General features: G+C 42.7%; 7 protein-coding genes across 7 annotated transcripts; 4 read left to right on the top strand and 3 right to left on the bottom strand.

Moving 5' to 3' along the window:
- Positions 1 to 600: 600 nt before the first annotated feature.
- Bfra_005670 (putative snf7 family protein) lies at positions 601 to 2051 on the bottom strand (the record flags this gene model as incomplete). Its single annotated transcript, XM_037336049.1, has 2 exons — positions 601 to 1936; positions 2002 to 2051. The coding sequence occupies 2 exons, from the start codon at positions 2049 to 2051 to the stop codon at positions 601 to 603; spliced, it is 1386 nt and encodes a 461-aa protein (XP_037191259.1).
- A 279-nt stretch (positions 2052 to 2330) lies between these two features.
- On the top strand, positions 2331 to 5609 carry Bfra_005669 (putative polyphosphoinositide phosphatase protein; the record flags this gene model as incomplete). Its single annotated transcript, XM_037336048.1, has 2 exons — positions 2331 to 3482; positions 3528 to 5609. The coding sequence occupies 2 exons, from the start codon at positions 2331 to 2333 to the stop codon at positions 5607 to 5609; spliced, it is 3234 nt and encodes a 1077-aa protein (XP_037191258.1).
- Positions 5610 to 6493: 884 nt separating this feature from the next.
- Bfra_005668 (uncharacterized protein) lies at positions 6494 to 8393 on the bottom strand (the record flags this gene model as incomplete). Its single annotated transcript, XM_037336047.1, has 5 exons — positions 6494 to 7411; positions 7461 to 7918; positions 7972 to 8131; positions 8186 to 8256; positions 8306 to 8393. The coding sequence occupies 5 exons, from the start codon at positions 8391 to 8393 to the stop codon at positions 6494 to 6496; spliced, it is 1695 nt and encodes a 564-aa protein (XP_037191257.1).
- Positions 8394 to 9654: 1261 nt separating this feature from the next.
- On the top strand, positions 9655 to 9990 carry Bfra_005667 (uncharacterized protein; the record flags this gene model as incomplete). Its single annotated transcript, XM_037336046.1, has 1 exon — positions 9655 to 9990. One exon carries the CDS (start codon positions 9655 to 9657, stop codon positions 9988 to 9990), a length of 336 nt encoding a protein of 111 aa, XP_037191256.1.
- Positions 9991 to 10901: 911 nt separating this feature from the next.
- Positions 10902 to 12014, top strand: Bfra_005666 (uncharacterized protein; the record flags this gene model as incomplete). Its single annotated transcript, XM_037336045.1, has 3 exons — positions 10902 to 10919; positions 11138 to 11256; positions 11336 to 12014. 3 exons carry the CDS (start codon positions 10902 to 10904, stop codon positions 12012 to 12014), a joined length of 816 nt encoding a protein of 271 aa, XP_037191255.1.
- A 1857-nt stretch (positions 12015 to 13871) lies between these two features.
- Positions 13872 to 14269, top strand: Bfra_005665 (uncharacterized protein; the record flags this gene model as incomplete). Its single annotated transcript, XM_037336044.1, has 2 exons — positions 13872 to 13983; positions 14082 to 14269. The coding sequence occupies 2 exons, from the start codon at positions 13872 to 13874 to the stop codon at positions 14267 to 14269; spliced, it is 300 nt and encodes a 99-aa protein (XP_037191254.1).
- Positions 14270 to 15457: 1188 nt separating this feature from the next.
- Bfra_005664 (putative trapp complex protein trs85 protein) lies at positions 15458 to 17830 on the bottom strand (the record flags this gene model as incomplete). The annotated part of the gene is made up of 1 exon (XM_037336043.1): positions 15458 to 17830. One exon carries the CDS (start codon positions 17828 to 17830, stop codon positions 15458 to 15460), a length of 2373 nt encoding a protein of 790 aa, XP_037191253.1.
- Between the last annotated feature and the right edge of the window lie 36 nt (positions 17831 to 17866).

The raw sequence follows: 17866 nt of genomic DNA, 5'->3' as shown, positions 1-17866 counted from the left end.
AATTTTGTGGTCTTAGTTGTGTGTCTAGGATGTATTCCTCAGTTTGCAAATGAACAAATGGGCAACTATCGAATAATGAGCAACGAGGATGCAAGGCTATCGATTGGTAATATCAAGAAACCTGTATGGAAATCAAGGGGGAAGAAGCTTGAGAAGCTCGAGGTATTGATATATTACTGTGAGGTTGATTCGTGTTCGATTGTACGGATACATCATTTATATTGTGGATGAAATAAACACTTGAAAAGGAATCTGTAACTCATGGACAGAAATGTGATGATAATTCATAGAATCATGAAGTTCGAGTGATCTTTTGGAGAGGGGAAGGGAAGACGAGAAACGAAACCCATCACGGGAGGAGTTTACCAGGCGCTCGCTTGATCAAGAACTCATGGGGATAGAATTTCTCCACCCAGTCACTGTGGCTTCCGGTAATTCAGTTGTAGATAGATCGCCACTCCATCGTTCTCAAATAAATTTGCCCTTGGTGTTTGATTTCATGTCATCAGAGGAAAAATATATCCGATTTAACTATTGACGCCATATATGTGAAAACCCAGTAAAAAATCCAATCTACAAGGAAAAAATAATACAAATGCATCAAGCGTGCTCTGGTATTGGCTCTGGCTCTAGAGACATGCGCCGTAAGCCCTGTGTGCTCTCAAAAACAACTTCCTCTTCCTTCTGGGCTTCTCTCGCCTTGCGTTCCACTTCCTCCAGTGCACCCAACTTGCGCTGTGTATCTGCAGCCTCCTTTCTTTCTTTCTCCTCCTCGGCCAAGCGTTCTTTCTCCTCAATCTTCCTCGTCTCTTCCTTCTCCATGGCTTCCAGTTCGTCATCCACCTCGGTCTCATCCACCACATTCGTTTGTCCAGGCTCAGCAATGATATCTCCGACCTCATCAACTTGTCCCATTTGCTCCCTCAATTGATCAACCACATCGTCCACTCTCTCCACGCCACCAATCTCCTTGTTGAGACTTGATAATACCTTTGTACTGGACTCCATGATTCGAACAAGATCAACTTGATCAGCTGCTTGCTCTATCTTGGAAAGCACTTCCTCTAATTGTGATAAAGTAGCATGTCGATTTGCAAGAGTAGTTTCGGCACTTTTCTTTGACCTCAGAGCTGCCAGGGCTGACACACGGTTTTTCTTTGCAACGGCTTCTTTCGCTGTGCGCTCCATGATGTCGACTTTTTCAGCGAACAATTTTGTTTGAATCTCAAGATCAGCTATCAGAGATTTTAGTGATGCTATCGAGGTATCCTCTTGAGTTATGGTTGGAGTTTTCGTGTCTGTTGGTGCTTTCAGCTTGATGGTTTCGCCATCACAGGCTATAATTTTCTTGTCTCTTGCAAGAAACTTCAAGAAAGCATCCATATCCAAATCTGAAAGAGGATGCTCCCCGAGAACATTGCCAAACTCCTCCTTGAACATTCTTCTGGAATATATCCTTCCCACCCTCCCTGTCTTTGTGCCACTTTTCCCTGTAAATACTTTTGCTGCTTCCTCGACATTCCCAAGAATGACCAATTTACCCCCCGGCAGCTTGCCTCCTCCAAAAGATATGCCAATTTGCTTCAATCCCCATCCTACTATATCCCAAGGCTTTATAGCCCAAGACCTGTTGTATACACTGTCGGTAGCATTCATGAACTCCCCCAGGGGCATCAACTCTTTCTTCGCGACGGCTTCCTGCATGACGGCCCCTAGAGATAAAGGTCTTCCCCATTCGTTCGTATCTAATGCGCGCAATAATTCGTCATCGGCCCTCAAAATCAGTAAATCGGGACTCGACCCTTGAGATGGCATAACTCCAGCCCTCGCCGCCTTTGCCAATGCCTTTTGCCATGCTTCGATATTTGCTTGGTAGCCATCTGGATTTAATGTCTGCTGTTGACGGAAGTCAGAGTACAAGGCTGCAAGTCTTGCTCTGGATGGCGGTAGTTAGTATTCTTGTGTGGAAGCTGAATGTGGGACTACGGAGAAGAAACTTACCGACGAAACTGGGGCTCATTATCAAGAAGGTAATTGAAGAGCTCACTCATGGTGAGCTAGAGACGCTGCTATTTTGCATGAATGTAAGATTGTAGAAATTGAGATGATTGTTGTGCAAGGTTGTTGATTCTTATCGGAAATCCTTATCAGTGACGGGTTGTGAAGTGACGAAATAAATATCCTTGTTTGAAGTGAATGCCGTGAATATGCGACGTCGATTGATAACGCCAACAAACAAAGACAAATTCACAAACCACAAATTCTCGAATTTTTATGAGCAATTCTAACTAGGATAATGAACTTACGGTGAAAGCAACTGCCGGGTCACTATGGCAGACCAAGAGGATGGTCCGGCTCGAGGACACTCGCCAGGCGCTGCTGATCCCAATGATGAGCATGTCCATTTCGACGATGGAAGCACAGTCACTTCTACCATTTCGCAATCAACATCTGCCATGACCTCTCCTCTAACTTCCGAATTTAGAGATGTGGAGAAAAACGACCATGATGTGCCACGAATACCAACTCTTTCATACAATATACCTCCCAGCGAGGAGGGGTCGAGAAGGGATTCAATTGGGGGTTATGCCACTGACGAAGAAGCATCTGTCTGTAAACCCTTCTTAAGAACATCCAGTCCACACTCGGATTTGAAACGAAATAAAGGGGCGGAATATGAAAAGGTTGGAGACTTGGGTGTTTGCACCATGCAAAAGTTCTCGTTGTATGAAACGGCTACGAGGTATTATGTTGTAGGAGCTGATATTCTCGATTCTCGATTTCGAATCCTGAAGATTGATCGCACCGCAGAGATAGGAACCCTGAATATCACTGAGGATGAGATTGTATACACGAAGAAAGAGATGACCCAGTTGCTCAATGCTATTGACGATGGGAATAAGAGTTCAGGTGGTATGAAACTCAAGAGTGCTGTCTGGGGTATACTTGGGTTCATACGATTTACTGGTTGTTATTATATGCATATGATTACCAAACGGAACCAGACTGCTATGATCGGTGGCCACTTCGTATACACCATCGAAGCTACGGAACTAATACCACTGACTACGTCAACTAGCTCTAGATTCAAGTCATCAGATACTCGGAATACCGAGGAGTCGAGGTTTCTGAGTATCTTAAATGGACTTGATTTGAATAAGTCTTTCTATTTCAGTTATTCCTATGATATCACGAGGACTTTGCAACATAATATTATGACAGAGCGAGCTGCTCTCGCCGCTGGAAAACCATCTCCTCATCCCAAAGATTACAACTCCATGTTTGTTTGGAACAGTCATCTATTGAGTCCTGCGGAAAACCTTCTGAAGAATACTTATGATTGGTGTGTACCAGTAATTCATGGGTATCTCGCGCAAGCTGCTCTACCAGTATGGGGACGAATAGTCTATATAACAATTATAGCAAGACGCTCCAGATACTTCGCCGGTGCTCGATTTTTGAAGCGTGGTGCTAATGATATGGTATTGTAAATCAATCTACTTCGAAACATCTGCTAATTCTTTCAGGGATATGTCGCGAATGATGTCGAGACTGAACAAATAGTCTCAGAAAACACCACAACCTCATTACATGCTCCCGGGCCAAAGCTCTATGCCAGTCCCAATTACACTTCTTATGTGCAACATCGCGGAAGTATCCCATTACACTGGACTCAGGACAACACCGGTGTAACTCCCAAGCCTCCTATCGAGCTGAATCTGGTAGATCCATTTTACAGTGCAGCTGCGTTGCATTTTGATAACCTCTTCGAAAGATACGGAGCTCCCGTTTATGTCTTGAACCTGGTGAAAGCAAAAGAAAGGACGCCCAGAGAGTCGAAATTATTACATGAGTTCACAGATGCAATCAATTACTTGAATCAATTTCTTCCAGCAGACAAGAAAATTATTCACAAACCATGGGATATGAGTCGCGCTTCAAAAAGTCGAGATCAAGATGTGATTGGTACGCTTGAGAGTATGGGTAACGAGGTCGTTACTCATACTGGAATATTCCATAACGGTGACGGCAAAACAACAATGCCAACTGTGCAAAATGGCGTTGCTAGAACTAATTGTATTGATTGTTTGGACCGAACGAATGCTGCTCAATTCGTCATTGGTAAGAGAGCTCTTGGATATCAACTCCATGCTCTGGGTATCCTGAGTGAACCTTCGATTAACTATGACACTGATGCGATAAATCTTTTCACATCTATGTATCACGGACACGGTGACACAATTGCAATTCAATATGGAGGCTCACAATTAGTCAACACTATGGAGACTTATCGAAAAATTAATCAATGGACTAGTCAGTCTCGAGATATGGTAGAGAGTTTCCGAAGATACTACAACAATTCATTTCTTGATGGCCAAAGACAGGAAGCTTATAATCTCTTCCTCGGAAATTACGTCTACGAACATGGACAGCCAATGTTATGGGATTTAGCAACTGACTATCATCTTCATCATACTGATCCCCGTGTTTGGTCTCCGCGTACCCGTCGAAGTTATATAAATTGGTATACACCTGCCTTCCTCGAGAAGAAGACTTTACCCCCATATTCCGATCCACAAGGTGTCTTGGCAAGCAAACCTCTCAACTACTTTGATGACTATTGGATTGAGTATTACAAGCCTCTCTCTATCTCCTCCATGGTTAAGATCTTCACTTATCCAGGCAAAATGTCTTCCTCCGCTCGTCTCTTGCCCCGATCCCAGCATCGTGATGAATCTCGCGTCGGCTACGATCTTTCGCCATTCAAAGTTCGTGCTGATGCTACTGCTCATGTTGAAGAACCACCTGTTCACCAATCGTCTCCTAATGCAAAGGGCAAGAAAAAGGAGGTGTCATTTCCGGACACCACGGAATTAAGGGCTGATGATGATGTTCCGGAGAATTCATCAATTAGATCTGGTGGAGCTGGTACGAAACGTATTAGTCTTCAAAGGTGGCTTCAGCCGATCCAGGAGTCATACCCTCTCTCTGACAATGGATCGTTTCATTCGACAGCATCACAAAATCATCACCATAACCCCCCTGGTATCATGAAAGAAACATCGTCTCATTCGCAATCACATTCAACGGAAGATTCGTTCCATAATTATAATTCTGCTTCGAATCATTACTCTTCAAATATCCATTCAAGTCGAAATCTGGGAGGATTAGAGAGGAAAAAGATGACACCATTGGATAAAAGCAAAGCTGCTCAATGGACCTTCACTCAAGTTGTCAGCGAATCTCTTAATCCCAGTGTCAATCTAGGCGAAGAAGAAGACTATGAGCGATACGTCGAGTATCCACAACTGCTATCACTAGTAGTAGGAGATGATGATCATGATATCGAGGGTGTAGATGAATATGAAGAATGGGTCAGAGGTGTTGGCTGGGATAGTGGTTTTGGTCAAGGCGGGTACAACGGTGGAATCAATGGAGGCTGGGGTAGAGAAGAAGATCATGAGGAAATCGAGGAATATAGAAGCTTTTTAAGAGTGGCGGAGAATCCGTTGACGGTGCTTGAGGAAGATGGACAGAAGAAGAGATATAAGGCATATAGGAAATGGTTAGCTGGGAAGAGTTTGTTCAAACAACAACCTATTGATTAGGGAATTGATAGCGAGGCGCAAGGCTTTTCGTTTTAGCATGGTGTTATGGGTGTATATTATGCTAGGTATTATCTGGGGGTTGCGGTGTCAAGCGTCAATATATTTATTTACATTTTATAACATTCAGAAATCTTGAGGGAGTACACACGGGTTTGGTTTCGAATTTTTCCTTTCTCCTGGAGAATTGCTAGACGCTCATATTTTGACCCATATTCACATTCTTCTCATCCTATTCCATGATACAATTCCTCTTAAGTTTCCTCGCATATCGATTGATCTTTGTAGCTTTCTGATCAATGTTGCTTGGAGTGTCGGTCGCTGTTCAGCGCTTATCGTACATACATTGTAAAGTCCTTGCAGTTACTTGTATGCTTAGCGATCTGAACAAGTGTCAAATCATTATTAATTTCTCTCGGACGCTCTAAAATCTCTAGCTCGGTAGTTGGCTTGGGGGGGGGGAGGGGGGTTATTTCGGGGATCTATGAGGGTGGACTGATCGGATGTATGGATGGATTACGAAGAAATTATGCATATTTCGTTAATTATATACCCCATTCGCAGTTCAGCACATTATGCGAGGTTATAATATGTACACGAAACGTGGTATACTTGTGACTTTTCGGTCTGAAGTTCAGGGAATCGTGGAATATGTATGGTGTTTGTTTGATTTTGGGTAGAGATACTCGTCAGGATGGGCACTGGTAATTCTTCTTGATTTAGGAGAAGTACCTGTTAGTATATCTATACTATTGAATGAGACATAGTGACTCTACTTGAAACGCTGGAGTTAACAACATCAAAATGTCCTGACATTCATCAAATGTCTCGTGACCATATATAACGACATCGGAATTCATATCAAACAGCGTATCCCTTGCACTCAATTATCTAGGGAAGACTCTCGCCAGCGTTCCATCAGTCTCGATAATCCTTGCCAACTCCTGCTCAAAGCTCGCTCTTTCCTTCTCATCTCCCGCCTGTTGGACCACCGCTGTAAACACTTTTCCTGTCTCCAGTAGTTCTATCAGAATCTCCGAACTTGCCCCTTTCTGTTCCTCAGATTTGTAATCTACCTTTGAACAAATATGGCAGTTTAAAAGTGTTAAAGCGCTTATGATAACCAATCGATGTTCATCAGTGCTAATGCGGGGCCAAAGGACCAGAATCACCTCTCTTAGTGTCTTCAGCGTATTTAAAACGAGTGATGGAGAGGTATCTGGGAAGAATGAATTCGCCAGGATATTGACCAGGATAGGCAATATATCCTTGAGATGTTTCACGCCCGAAATCCTCATCTTTGGGATGATGATACCGATTTGTACGATTAGTATTTCAACTATGGAAGGTATTTCCTGACAGTGTAAGTAAGCAGGAAGAACAGCATGGCGAATTATTCTGTCGAGAAAGGCGAGACGAAGCTGAGCTGGTGATTTAGAAGGGGTCGTGTTGTGTTTTGAGGGCTTCTTTTTGACTATGGTGGTCACACTTGTAGAAGCCTCTTCGTCTTCCTTACTAGGCCATATCGCATCACAAAGTGCATTCAAAGCTTTGTATCCCTCTGGCAATAATTTGAGTGTTTCTTCAACGGGTGTCGTGGATGGTAAGAATAACAAAACTGGGTGGATGGTATTCTCGAAGACATCACCTAGTCCTGTTTGTTGAAGCAATTTGTCACCCATTTTTGAGAATAGCATTGGAAGGATTCGAAGAGCGTGAGTTCGAATTGGGTTTGATGGTGAATCGAGGAGTATTAGAATAGGAGTTGTTAATAAAGGCCATGCTTGCGTACGGAGAAGATCCGGCTTAATGTTGTTGTTAGTTTGGATTTGGAATGAGAAGAGGTAAACGTACAGGAATAACATCGACTATCCATTGCAGGACAGGTATAGTGTATGGAATATCTGACCTCCAAGGTTGCTTTGAAGGAGAGGACTCGAGGATATTGAAATGGCGAGGTGGTGCAGATGATGGAAATGCTTTCCGAGAAGATGCAGTGATAGATTCGGGAGTGGGGGCTTCGGAAAATATGAGACGTATGAAGGACCTCAAGAGATGATTTACCAAAAACTCGGGGGACTTTGCGTAAGATTCATATTTATCGAGTATTGTGATGGCAATTAGTTGAGACTGAGGAGTCGACCAGGGATAATTGGTACTAGTGAAGGGGATGAGAGAAAGAAGAGTCGAGTTCCGCGGTGGTTGTGATGTATTCGAAGAGACACTAAGTAGGTGCTCTATCGAAAGAATGCAGAGGCTATATTTCTCTTTAGATTGCTTGATATTGTGGACTTCGTCTGGTTTCTCCTCTTCTTAGAATATGAGTTTATGCTCCAAACATCTGATTTTGCCGGAGACACATTACCGTCAATCTTATCCAGAGAAAATATGTTTCCATCAGGTAGCAATCCCTTTGATAAATAAAGCTCAAGCTTCTCGTGCCATATATCATCATCTGCTTTTTTCAATATGTTCGAATTTTCCTTCAAGCTGCTGGCAAGGATGACGAGGTTTTCTAGCTCCTCCTGACTATTAGTAGGAATTCAGATCAAGCAAAATATTGAGGAATGTAAACTTACATTCTCGCCTTCCTGTTTTCCGTCGACAAGCTCTCGATGCAAATCCTCGAGAGAGTAAGATGGTGGTAGTACTAGTCACGTGTTAGAAACTTGTTGCCCAGAAAAGTCTGGAGATTTTACCACTAGATGGCAATAACGTAATACCATTCTCATCAGGTCTCGAATTCCGAATTCTATTTATAGCAGTACTCCGAGCAGATGAAAACATAATGAATTTCAGGCGTGGTTATATAGTTGTATATTTTGTTGTTGAGGAGAATTGGTGGTGGAAGGGGAATGGAGATTTGATAGGAGATAGATTAGTAATCGATTACAAGTAAGACCGTATTCTTCGATAGGGACGCTGTATTACAGCGCTTCTCTCTAGAATTTTATGTCTTTTCGTGACTACATCGTAGGTCTTGAACACAATCGAGAATAGATTCTCGAGGTCCTCTCGAAGAAATATTGAAGCCATGAACATCTTGCATGAACGAGAGATAGCAGATTGAAATTCTCAAGATATCTCATTCGTTTCCACATACATGGAATAAATGCTGACTGTGGTGATCAAAACTTCTCATAACGAACAATTCACGCGTGATTTTGTAAGATTACATTTTGTCCCCCTATTTCATTAGTTGGCTTGTAGCCACTCACCCTGTTCAAATAAGTAGAAAAGACTTTCTCATCTGACTTAGTAGTCAACAAGACGTCGATTTGACAAAAAATTCTTCTATTTTTTTGGGTAACCTCATCTTAGCCTTGTATGAACTCAGCATTATATTTAGAATGGTTTGGGGGCTCATTGTGTCCAGCCCTACCTTGACCTCTTGAATGGGGTTTTTGTTGAATTCCATGCATTTATAGCTATACATTCGAGATATATCTACTCGTGAACATGCAAAGTTGCATATTTGGTCTATCCTTCCACAGGGTCTCGAAGAAAACCCGTAAATTCCTACATAGCCGCGCGTTTGACTCGGAGGTCAGATCTTATATGCGATTCGTCATTGAGCGACACATTTAGAGAGGACTTATGAACCACAAACTGTTGGATTCGAAGAAACTGGGGAAATTTTTCATACGAGCATTGAGAATGGTATCTTTTATTGTGGAATCTCACAATGCTCTCTCAAGAAGAGGTGTCCGGTCTCAGGTCAACCACCGCCGTCCAGGGCTATCAACAGAGCATCTTTGTCGATGCATTGATCCCTCCATAGAACTTTGTTTTCATGGCGCTACAATTTTCACGTAATAATTCTTTCCTGTTGGCTCATTGAACAAAATACCACAGATATTGGGTTCAAGAGATTTTGGTATGTATATACCAACTGATCTGAACACTTGGTGCAGTCTCTGAACCCCCAGAAAGAAGTGAAGCCTCTCTAAAGTTTGCTATCTAAACTTCACACTTTCATAATCATTAGGATATCAAATATCAGCCACATTCTACGACATTCTTTTAAGGTTTTCATTTATCTACAGTCATGCATATCGCACGAAAAGCCTCATACACTCCTCACGAGAACGAGAGTGGGAGACTTTGGCTAAAATTCGGAGGACGCACCATCAACTTTATCATGATCAACAAGAAGAAGGATAAGAATGATGCCGATCCAGGCTCAGAGCCACTCAGAGGTACTATATCCAAAGCTCCTTATCAAATTGCCTCCTGGAAAGGATCTAACGATTGTGAAGGACTATTCAAAAGGGGCTTGTGGGTTGGATTTGGCATGAAGAAGTTCAAGAGTGAGAAAGTAGAGAGCAAGGAAGACACAAACAAGATGAGTGAAATGGATGATAAAGGCCTTGATATGAAGTGAAGATAGCAGATGCGTGTTTCAAACTTATGGGATAGCAATCGGGAAAGCTCGAAGACGTTGAGCATATCATTGTGGAATACAGTACTTGAGAGAGTACTTGGAGACTAAGACTTAATTTGATAGATGGTGGTAGCATCGGAACTTGGAGTTACTTTTTCCAGCTAGATGGAAGATGGCGATATATACTCCCGACTTGACGCTTAGTTCTCTGATACTGCGCAGCTTGCATGATTTATGGTTATATTTAAACTGTCTCGCCAGTATCTAAGTATGCATATTGCATTCAATGCAGTCCCGATATTTCAAAGTGCACAATTGACCTTGAGAATATTAACATCTAGTATCCACACCGACTTTAGGTTTATCGTCGATACGTTTCTACTACCTAGGTAGGTATTCGGCGTTTCAATTCCATGTTACATTGCACAAAAAATGCAACCATACATAACCTTGCACAATTCTTTAGTTATCCAACTTTTCTCTCCTTAACCAACCGGAAATACTCATTTTCCCCCGCTGACACACACACACCACACATCAACGCACGCCTCACACAAGCACAATTTCTTTTTTTTTCCATGTGAAAGTCCACCACTTCTTTTGCCTTGTGAAGCACTAACGTTACTCCGATCCCATACTTTTTCCACATTGTCTTTCCATGTAACCATTTACATCTCACTGTCTTGGGCAAAATGCTTCCTATATTCATTCTTCAATACTCTTTTTGATTTATTCCGATTATTTGGGTGGAAGAGAGTGTGTTAGAATGATTGAGAGGGATTTTGGGGACATTTTGGCTTCTAATAAGGATGATGTAATCCAGAGTGAGTTTTTGCCCACGTTTGACATGTGATTTTTGGTATTGGGTCTTGAATCTCGGAGTTCTGGAGAGAGGATTTGGTATGTGAAAAATGGCTGACTGGGGAATTGTTTTTCGTGATGCATAGGTATTCTTGCTGAGGAAGATGTATGTTTATGTTCTTGACTACGTGTATATGGCATTGTCGTCTGGTTTTCGTGATCCTCTTCTATTGTCCTGTACTCTTTGAAAAGCTGTGGCGCAAACAAGTACCACACTTTGCCATAGAGGGGCTGAGGGGTAGAAGCAAAGCAAAGAATCCGATTATTGACAAAATAATATATATAGCTATACAAAATTCTTGGAGCACAAAGATCTGCTTCGGGTGCAGAATTGCGACGATGTTATCTGGAACGATCGAAAATATGTCATCCCGATAGAATTCCTTTTCATCCGCTGTCAACCCGGTAATTCTTCTTTTGTCCTTCGCTTTCGCCTACATACCCCCCTATTATGTCGGTTATGAACTGACAATCTATCATTCAGCGCATTTCAACGTCTAGCCTTCTCCTTCGAAATCCTCAAATCTCCCTCTTCTCGTCGAGCTTATGATTCCGCCACTTCTTTGTCCTCAATTTCCACTACCACTTCGTTACCCACCAAACATCCTTCTCCGTCCTTAGCCTCCGACAACTTGTTTCGAACCACAGTCTCATCGCTCATCCATGACTTCCTCACAGGTGATTTTATTACCATCCGCTCCCTTCTATCATCTTTAAATTCTCAATACCCTCACCTCATCAATACCGATGTAACTTCTTCCATAGAAGTTGCTTTTATAAAAGTAAGAGAATTGGTTATGAGAGGACGAGTATGGGCTTTATTGATATACATTGAAATGGGGAGGATATGGAGAGTTCAGAAGAGGTTGAGAAGGTTAGGAAGATGGGATCTAGTGGGGAAAGCGAGGATGATGCTTTTGTTAGTAAGGGTTGTAGTGGCTGTACCGGTCAGAGTTGATCGGGCTCTCAAAGCACGTGTTGAAAAGGGGAGAAGAACAATGAAAACGGGATCAGAAGCAAGAGAATTTGATGAGAGACTGGAGTCGGAAGATGGACTCGCGAGAGGTGGAATTTTAAATGAGAGGGTTTGTAAAGTATTGGAGTTTATCGTTGGTGAGGCTGGTAGGGATGAAGAGGGGGAAGATACTGGTGTTCGGATTTGATATCAGAGTGATTTGGTATCGGTATGATATGGGACTTGGGCTTGAAATATTCGGATGTGGAAAAAGGGGAATCACGCTTTTAGTGGCATGTATTATTACAGGGGAAGCGGCGTTTGGGTAGGATATACCAAAGACTAAGGAGATATAGTTATATTTTGTTGAATAACTGTTCGTTTATGTAACGATACGATCTCTGGATGAAGAAAATTCCTAGCTATACAATGACGAAACACGATTGTTTGCGCGTTACCATTTTGTTTTCGGACGGTCAAAACTTCGCGGGAATATAGGCACCAAGTTCTATAAATCACTCGAATGTATAATGGGCTAGTGTTCATAGGTTTCTTGATATGGTTCGTTCTTTCATCTTCCCGGTGATCAGATTGCATGCAATGTAGACTTTTATTCCTTTCCTTCCCTCGTATCTAATTCTCTATACCATCAATGCTTCCTTGAATTTTAGTGAATCAAGCTTTGGCATGTATGTTTATATAACTAGGTAGGTGTATCGGTTTTATCTATGGTTGCTTGTGGAAATTTTCTTTTGGACTTGGACTTGGATTTATCACGTAAATGTTGGGGACTTTCATATTTATGAAGGTAATGGAAATCGGAATGTATTCACTTGTGTGTACATAGAGAGAGATGGGATTTAACACCGAGTCACTTATTATATACATATTTTTGTTTCTTAGAATATACATCAGATCATCAGAACTCAGTCTGTACACAGGATACGTGTGAAATTTCTTTTGTCTTTCTCTTTTGTATTGCTGTGCAGTATGCAATAAGGTATGAGGAGAATGAAGAGGGAATCTTGCGGGAAAGAAAAGGGGGTATGAATCTTTGGTGTGGATTGTGTGTGTCACAGGACACTCTTCTCTTCTCTGACCCGAATATTCTTTACACGTATGCAGACTGGGCAAGATATGTTTTCTCTATACGAATCTGAGCTGATATTCATATCTGGCTATTGTATTTGAAGACTTTGAGCGGTGATATTCAAGACTCTTAACCTCACTTGAATTGATATATCGATAACTATGCGAATGTCGAGCTGAAAAATATAAATTGACAGAGGTACCTGTCAATTCACAACACTAACCACCACCCTCTCCCTTCGTTACCAAAATTGTCAAATATTTCAACATCATTAGAACAATGCTGTGTTTGCGAATACCCATTTATCCACGGATTATCCAACTATTTGCAAATATACTCGAGTAACAGTACAGGTATTTGTAGATTGTCTGCAAATTATCTGCGGATTGCCTGCAGATAATCTGTTCAGATCTACGCTCGGATCACTTTTAGGCTACAAAATGGTTTGGGAATAACTTCAAATTTAATTGAAAATAGGGAATGCAAATAATATGCAGATAATCCGCAGGGCAGGGCAGGGCAGGTAGGATCTCTGGCAAGTAACCCGTGGTTCGGATCACCTTCGATTCGCGACAAGGCTACAGTTAATTTTTGTGCAGCCTATTTGCAGGATTGTAAGCCGAGCTTGGCTCGTGGCGAAAACAAGTCTCGAAATATAGACGCCGTGCGTCAAAGGCCTAATAAATGGCGTTAAGCACAACAACACTTAATGAAGGAACGTCGAGATATACGAAAGGTGCAGTAAATGAGATGCCTGGAATGGGAATACGGTTCGTCTCGATAGAGGAATGAAAAATATAACTTATAAGAGTTGCAAGATTTCCCTTTACTTTTCTCTTCCAGTTCAGTATCATCAAAAAACACCACCTCGCTCTACTTATCATATCATCAATCACAATATCATTGCTCACTTCTGCTTCTAAATTCTAATTGAATTATAAAAGACGATTCGTACATTCCCAAAACCCAATCAAAATGCATTTCTCCACCCTCGTCACCCTTACCCTCTCCGTCTTCAGCGCGCGGGCGATTGCAGACAATTGCTATAACCATTTTGACTACTGTGGCACGAGCTTGCTCGGTATTGGTATGAATACGTTTCTTATTTCTCTCTCTCCTTCCCCTTTTCTCTCCTACCCTCACTCGTCCCCCTTGGAACACCCAACCCACTAACGCAACCCCCAGGCAATTACCACGACACCATGGTGCAAGCGCTCCATAGCGAGGGACTCAAATACGACGATGATAGCATTAATCGCTCGGTTTTCACATGCGTCGAAGATGGCTTGCTGGCATCGCCCCGGTACTGCGAACATCGCTGTTGGGTGGCGGCTACTGGAAGTCAAATGAATGATACCTGCAATGAGGAGTGAAATGTTTGATGTGGATTCTCGAATGAGAGTTTAGTATCTGGGAATGAGGTTCTAAGGGGCAGGCGGGAGGGTTAGAGAAGGAAAGACAAGGGGGCATGAAGGAGGGAGAAGGGGGGTGTGTTTGTACTTTTTTTTGCTTGTTGCTTTCATACTATGTATCATGATAAACTCACACACTCGTTTAGCTCGTTTGGGGGAAGGGGGGGCTCAGACACTCGTCTGGATCGATTGCGCTGTTATCACTATTATCTCTGCTTTAAATTGAAATTAGAATTAGACCGTAAATTTAAGATAACTTATCATTCAAATTCATCAATCCCCTCTCAAATCAAACAATTATCCTACACATGGGATGATACTTTCTAAATTGAAGATCGCGTAAACAATTGCAGTAAACAGAAAAACATCCATTCCAACAATATTTGCTATCTACAATTAGACACTGGCTTTATGAAAACTTATTTCGCTGATAAGTTAGCTACCAGCATCAATATGAATCGAGACATAGACTCTGATTATCACCAACAGATTAACTTCGATATTCGTACCTCGTTGGCTTTCCCTCTCTTTTCATCTGGCACAAATTGGTGGAAACCTACAAACGATTCGGTGTAGAAATGCGGGGACTTTGATGATTCTCATTTGATGGAAATTAAGAGGTGTCTGTTGTGCTCTCACCATGGATGATATGCACGACTGCTTTCTGAGGGCTTTGTCATTCTGTGCAGGTGATCTTACTGATATCCGAAGCAGATGGGCTTGGACACTGCAACCATCTGCTTGGTGGAGAATCCACAATGATGAGGATTTGGTAGCACTGAGACTCATGGAAAACAACAGAATAAGCTCACACTTACAATGAACTCACTGAAGTAGCGGTAATGTTGTCCGGCTATAAAATATTTGACAAAATATCAGTGTCATGAATTATGGACGACTACTACATAAAACTCAATAGTATTGATCATTGCTAAAGTCATTCATTGAATCCATCTCATAGCATATTCATACATATGACCCCCAATGTTCATGCCTAAGACCTATCTTCCACCAGATCTATAACTCCTCAGACTCCTATTTTGCAATGCTTTCCTCCAAACACGGTCAAAGGTTCCTCTCGAAATAAAATGGTATATGCAGGAAGTTCGCTCGCTCTCATTCACAACTAATAATGTCCCCACCCTATCATTATTCTTGTTCGAAATCGTTACTCGTAACATTCTTATCTTTCTCTTCCGCTTCTATTATTGACCCATGCAAGGGCGCCGATTCGAGACTCGCAATGGGAGGCGGTGCTACTCCACCCAGGAGACTTCTTCGATGTGGACGGGAATTGAAGGCTTCGCTTTCTTCTCCCATGGTTGTCTCTATTATGTCATCGTCTGGCATGATCGTTGCTTGGGATTCGGTTATCGGATACAAAGTATTTTCGATCTGCGTCTCAAGACCCTGAACAAATTCATTTGCTTCCGCAAAATGCAACAAACTGTCTCTATTTGCCAATGTAGCATACTTCGCACGAGCATCATCTAGACTCTTTTTCGATTGATGAGGCTTCTCTAGGCTGAGCCATCCTTCCGCGGCCATGATACTCCACATGGCAGATTTTCGTGTTCTGCTACCCCAGAGGCCAACTCCGTGTCCCTTCTTGGTACCATAACAGACCGCAACACGCTCCTTGAATAATGAGTCGCCAACTGCACCCACAATCTTGTGTTCAAGAAGTCTCGCACCCCATCTTGCTGCATCGCCAGTTGCCGAACCGCCTCTCACTCTAAGAAGCTCCATTCCCAAGGTCAAGCAACGCAGCGCTCCGTATGGGGCACTGCACCGTGTCATGTATGAGTACGATGAGGTCTCAAGCATCATATCTATGGTTTCAGTACGTGTTTTGGCGCTGATAGAATGAGGCATCATGAGGGTACTAACAGCAGCCATTTCATTGGCTGCCGCATGATATTTCCATGCTTTATCATTAGTGAAATCCGACCGCAACAGATCATAAATTTGCTGGGCCAGTTTCCAATCCCGAAGCATAAACGAGTAATCTGCGAGCTTTCGCATCAATGCTTCTGGTGAATCCGGTCGGTAAAACCCCTGCAATGCGTCATAATTACTACCGGATCCTACCGAGTTTGTTGAATTGCTTCGTGAGCTAGAACCAAATGCTCCAGGCCATTTTATAGTTTTTGACAAGCTCATAAATCTACCACTTATGCCTCTTCGCCGTGAAGCAACCTGGTCGTTCCAAGTCGCTACACACCTCTCCATTGACGGAACAACAGATTGAGTAACCATCTCGCGAATAAATGTTTTAATCGCAGTAGTATCGGATTCATAAATACAAGGAAATGAGTCTTCGGGGTCTTCCTGGGACTCCCGCGCCTGTATTTCGGCCATTTCCTCTGATGCAGCTATCCATTCGCACCGTGGGAGTTGTACACTATCATCATCTGTTGCCACACATTGACTGCTTCGAAGCCTCAAGAGATGACAATGAAGCCCAAAATGGCGTTTCATTTGTTCAAATAATGTGATAGATTTTGTGATATCATCTCGTTCTTCATCATGTACCAGAACATAATAGCGGAGATAATCATCATTGACCCATAGTGGCAATCGCTTTTCTCCGCGACTTGATTCTTCATATAACCTCCTTAAAGCTTCAATCGGATTTTTGTTACGTGAACTTATAGCGATAATACATGCCACTGGATGAGAGAAAGTTTCGTGGGGGGCTAAAGGTATCCCTGAAAGTAACCTTCGTAAATAAAGAGTATAAAATGGCGAAGTTGCCCCTGAAATCTTGGAACTATCCTTCAAGTTCAAAAAATCTTCTGCACTGACACCTGGAAATTCTTCAGCATTTGTTAAATGACGATCAACAAGTCGCTCAATTTGAGGGATATCTCCTCCCGTTCTCAAACGCTGAGCAGCTATTGAATCTGGTATGGGTTTGTTGCCATTCGGTGACAGGACTCTCCCCTCTCCACTCCTTCGCGACCCAGGTATCCCATCCGGTATTTCGAGCCCATCCCCCAGTTGAACAAAGCGTACTCCAAAATCGTCATACGTCCGGCCAGCCCCTATACTATCTCGTACATTGACTTTTCCCTGTATATTCTCCCCAAATGGCCTTATTAACTCCCAAAGTCCTCCCTTGAACCCTTTGTCTTGCACAAGCTCATGTGTATCGATAGATGTATGTACCGCAATATGTGGAACGAATCCGGATAAAATTAAATTCCGAGGATCGTCTTTCCTATCTGATGGTAAGAGATGGCTTTCAGAGAGCGTACTGCCACCAAATACAGATCCTGCGATTCGCGAAGGTGTTGATGATCCGCCGGTCGGGGAGACTGGTCTTGAACCGGAAGGTGTTGTCGTTGACGCGAACAGTGACTGTACTGAGGCATTCGACGCTCTGTATGGCAATGAAGCTACGGATGAAGTCATTGATTGCGAATCTGCAGAAATTCTTGTCTTGGGCCTCCTCAGCGGCGTAGGACTCGTCACCGGTTCGGGGGGGCTGAAGGGAGATGCATGATTCGAAGGTGTCATGAAGACCGAGGGGTCCGCAGCCGGAAGAAAACAATG

Source organism: Botrytis fragariae (genome assembly GCF_013461495.1).
Source record: "Botrytis fragariae strain BVB16 chromosome Unknown tig00000075, whole genome shotgun sequence".
NCBI classification, from domain to species: Eukaryota; Fungi; Ascomycota; class Leotiomycetes; order Helotiales; family Sclerotiniaceae; genus Botrytis; species Botrytis fragariae.
The sequence above is the reverse complement of the archived record's forward strand: the minus strand, read 5'-3'. Positions and strand labels throughout refer to the sequence as shown.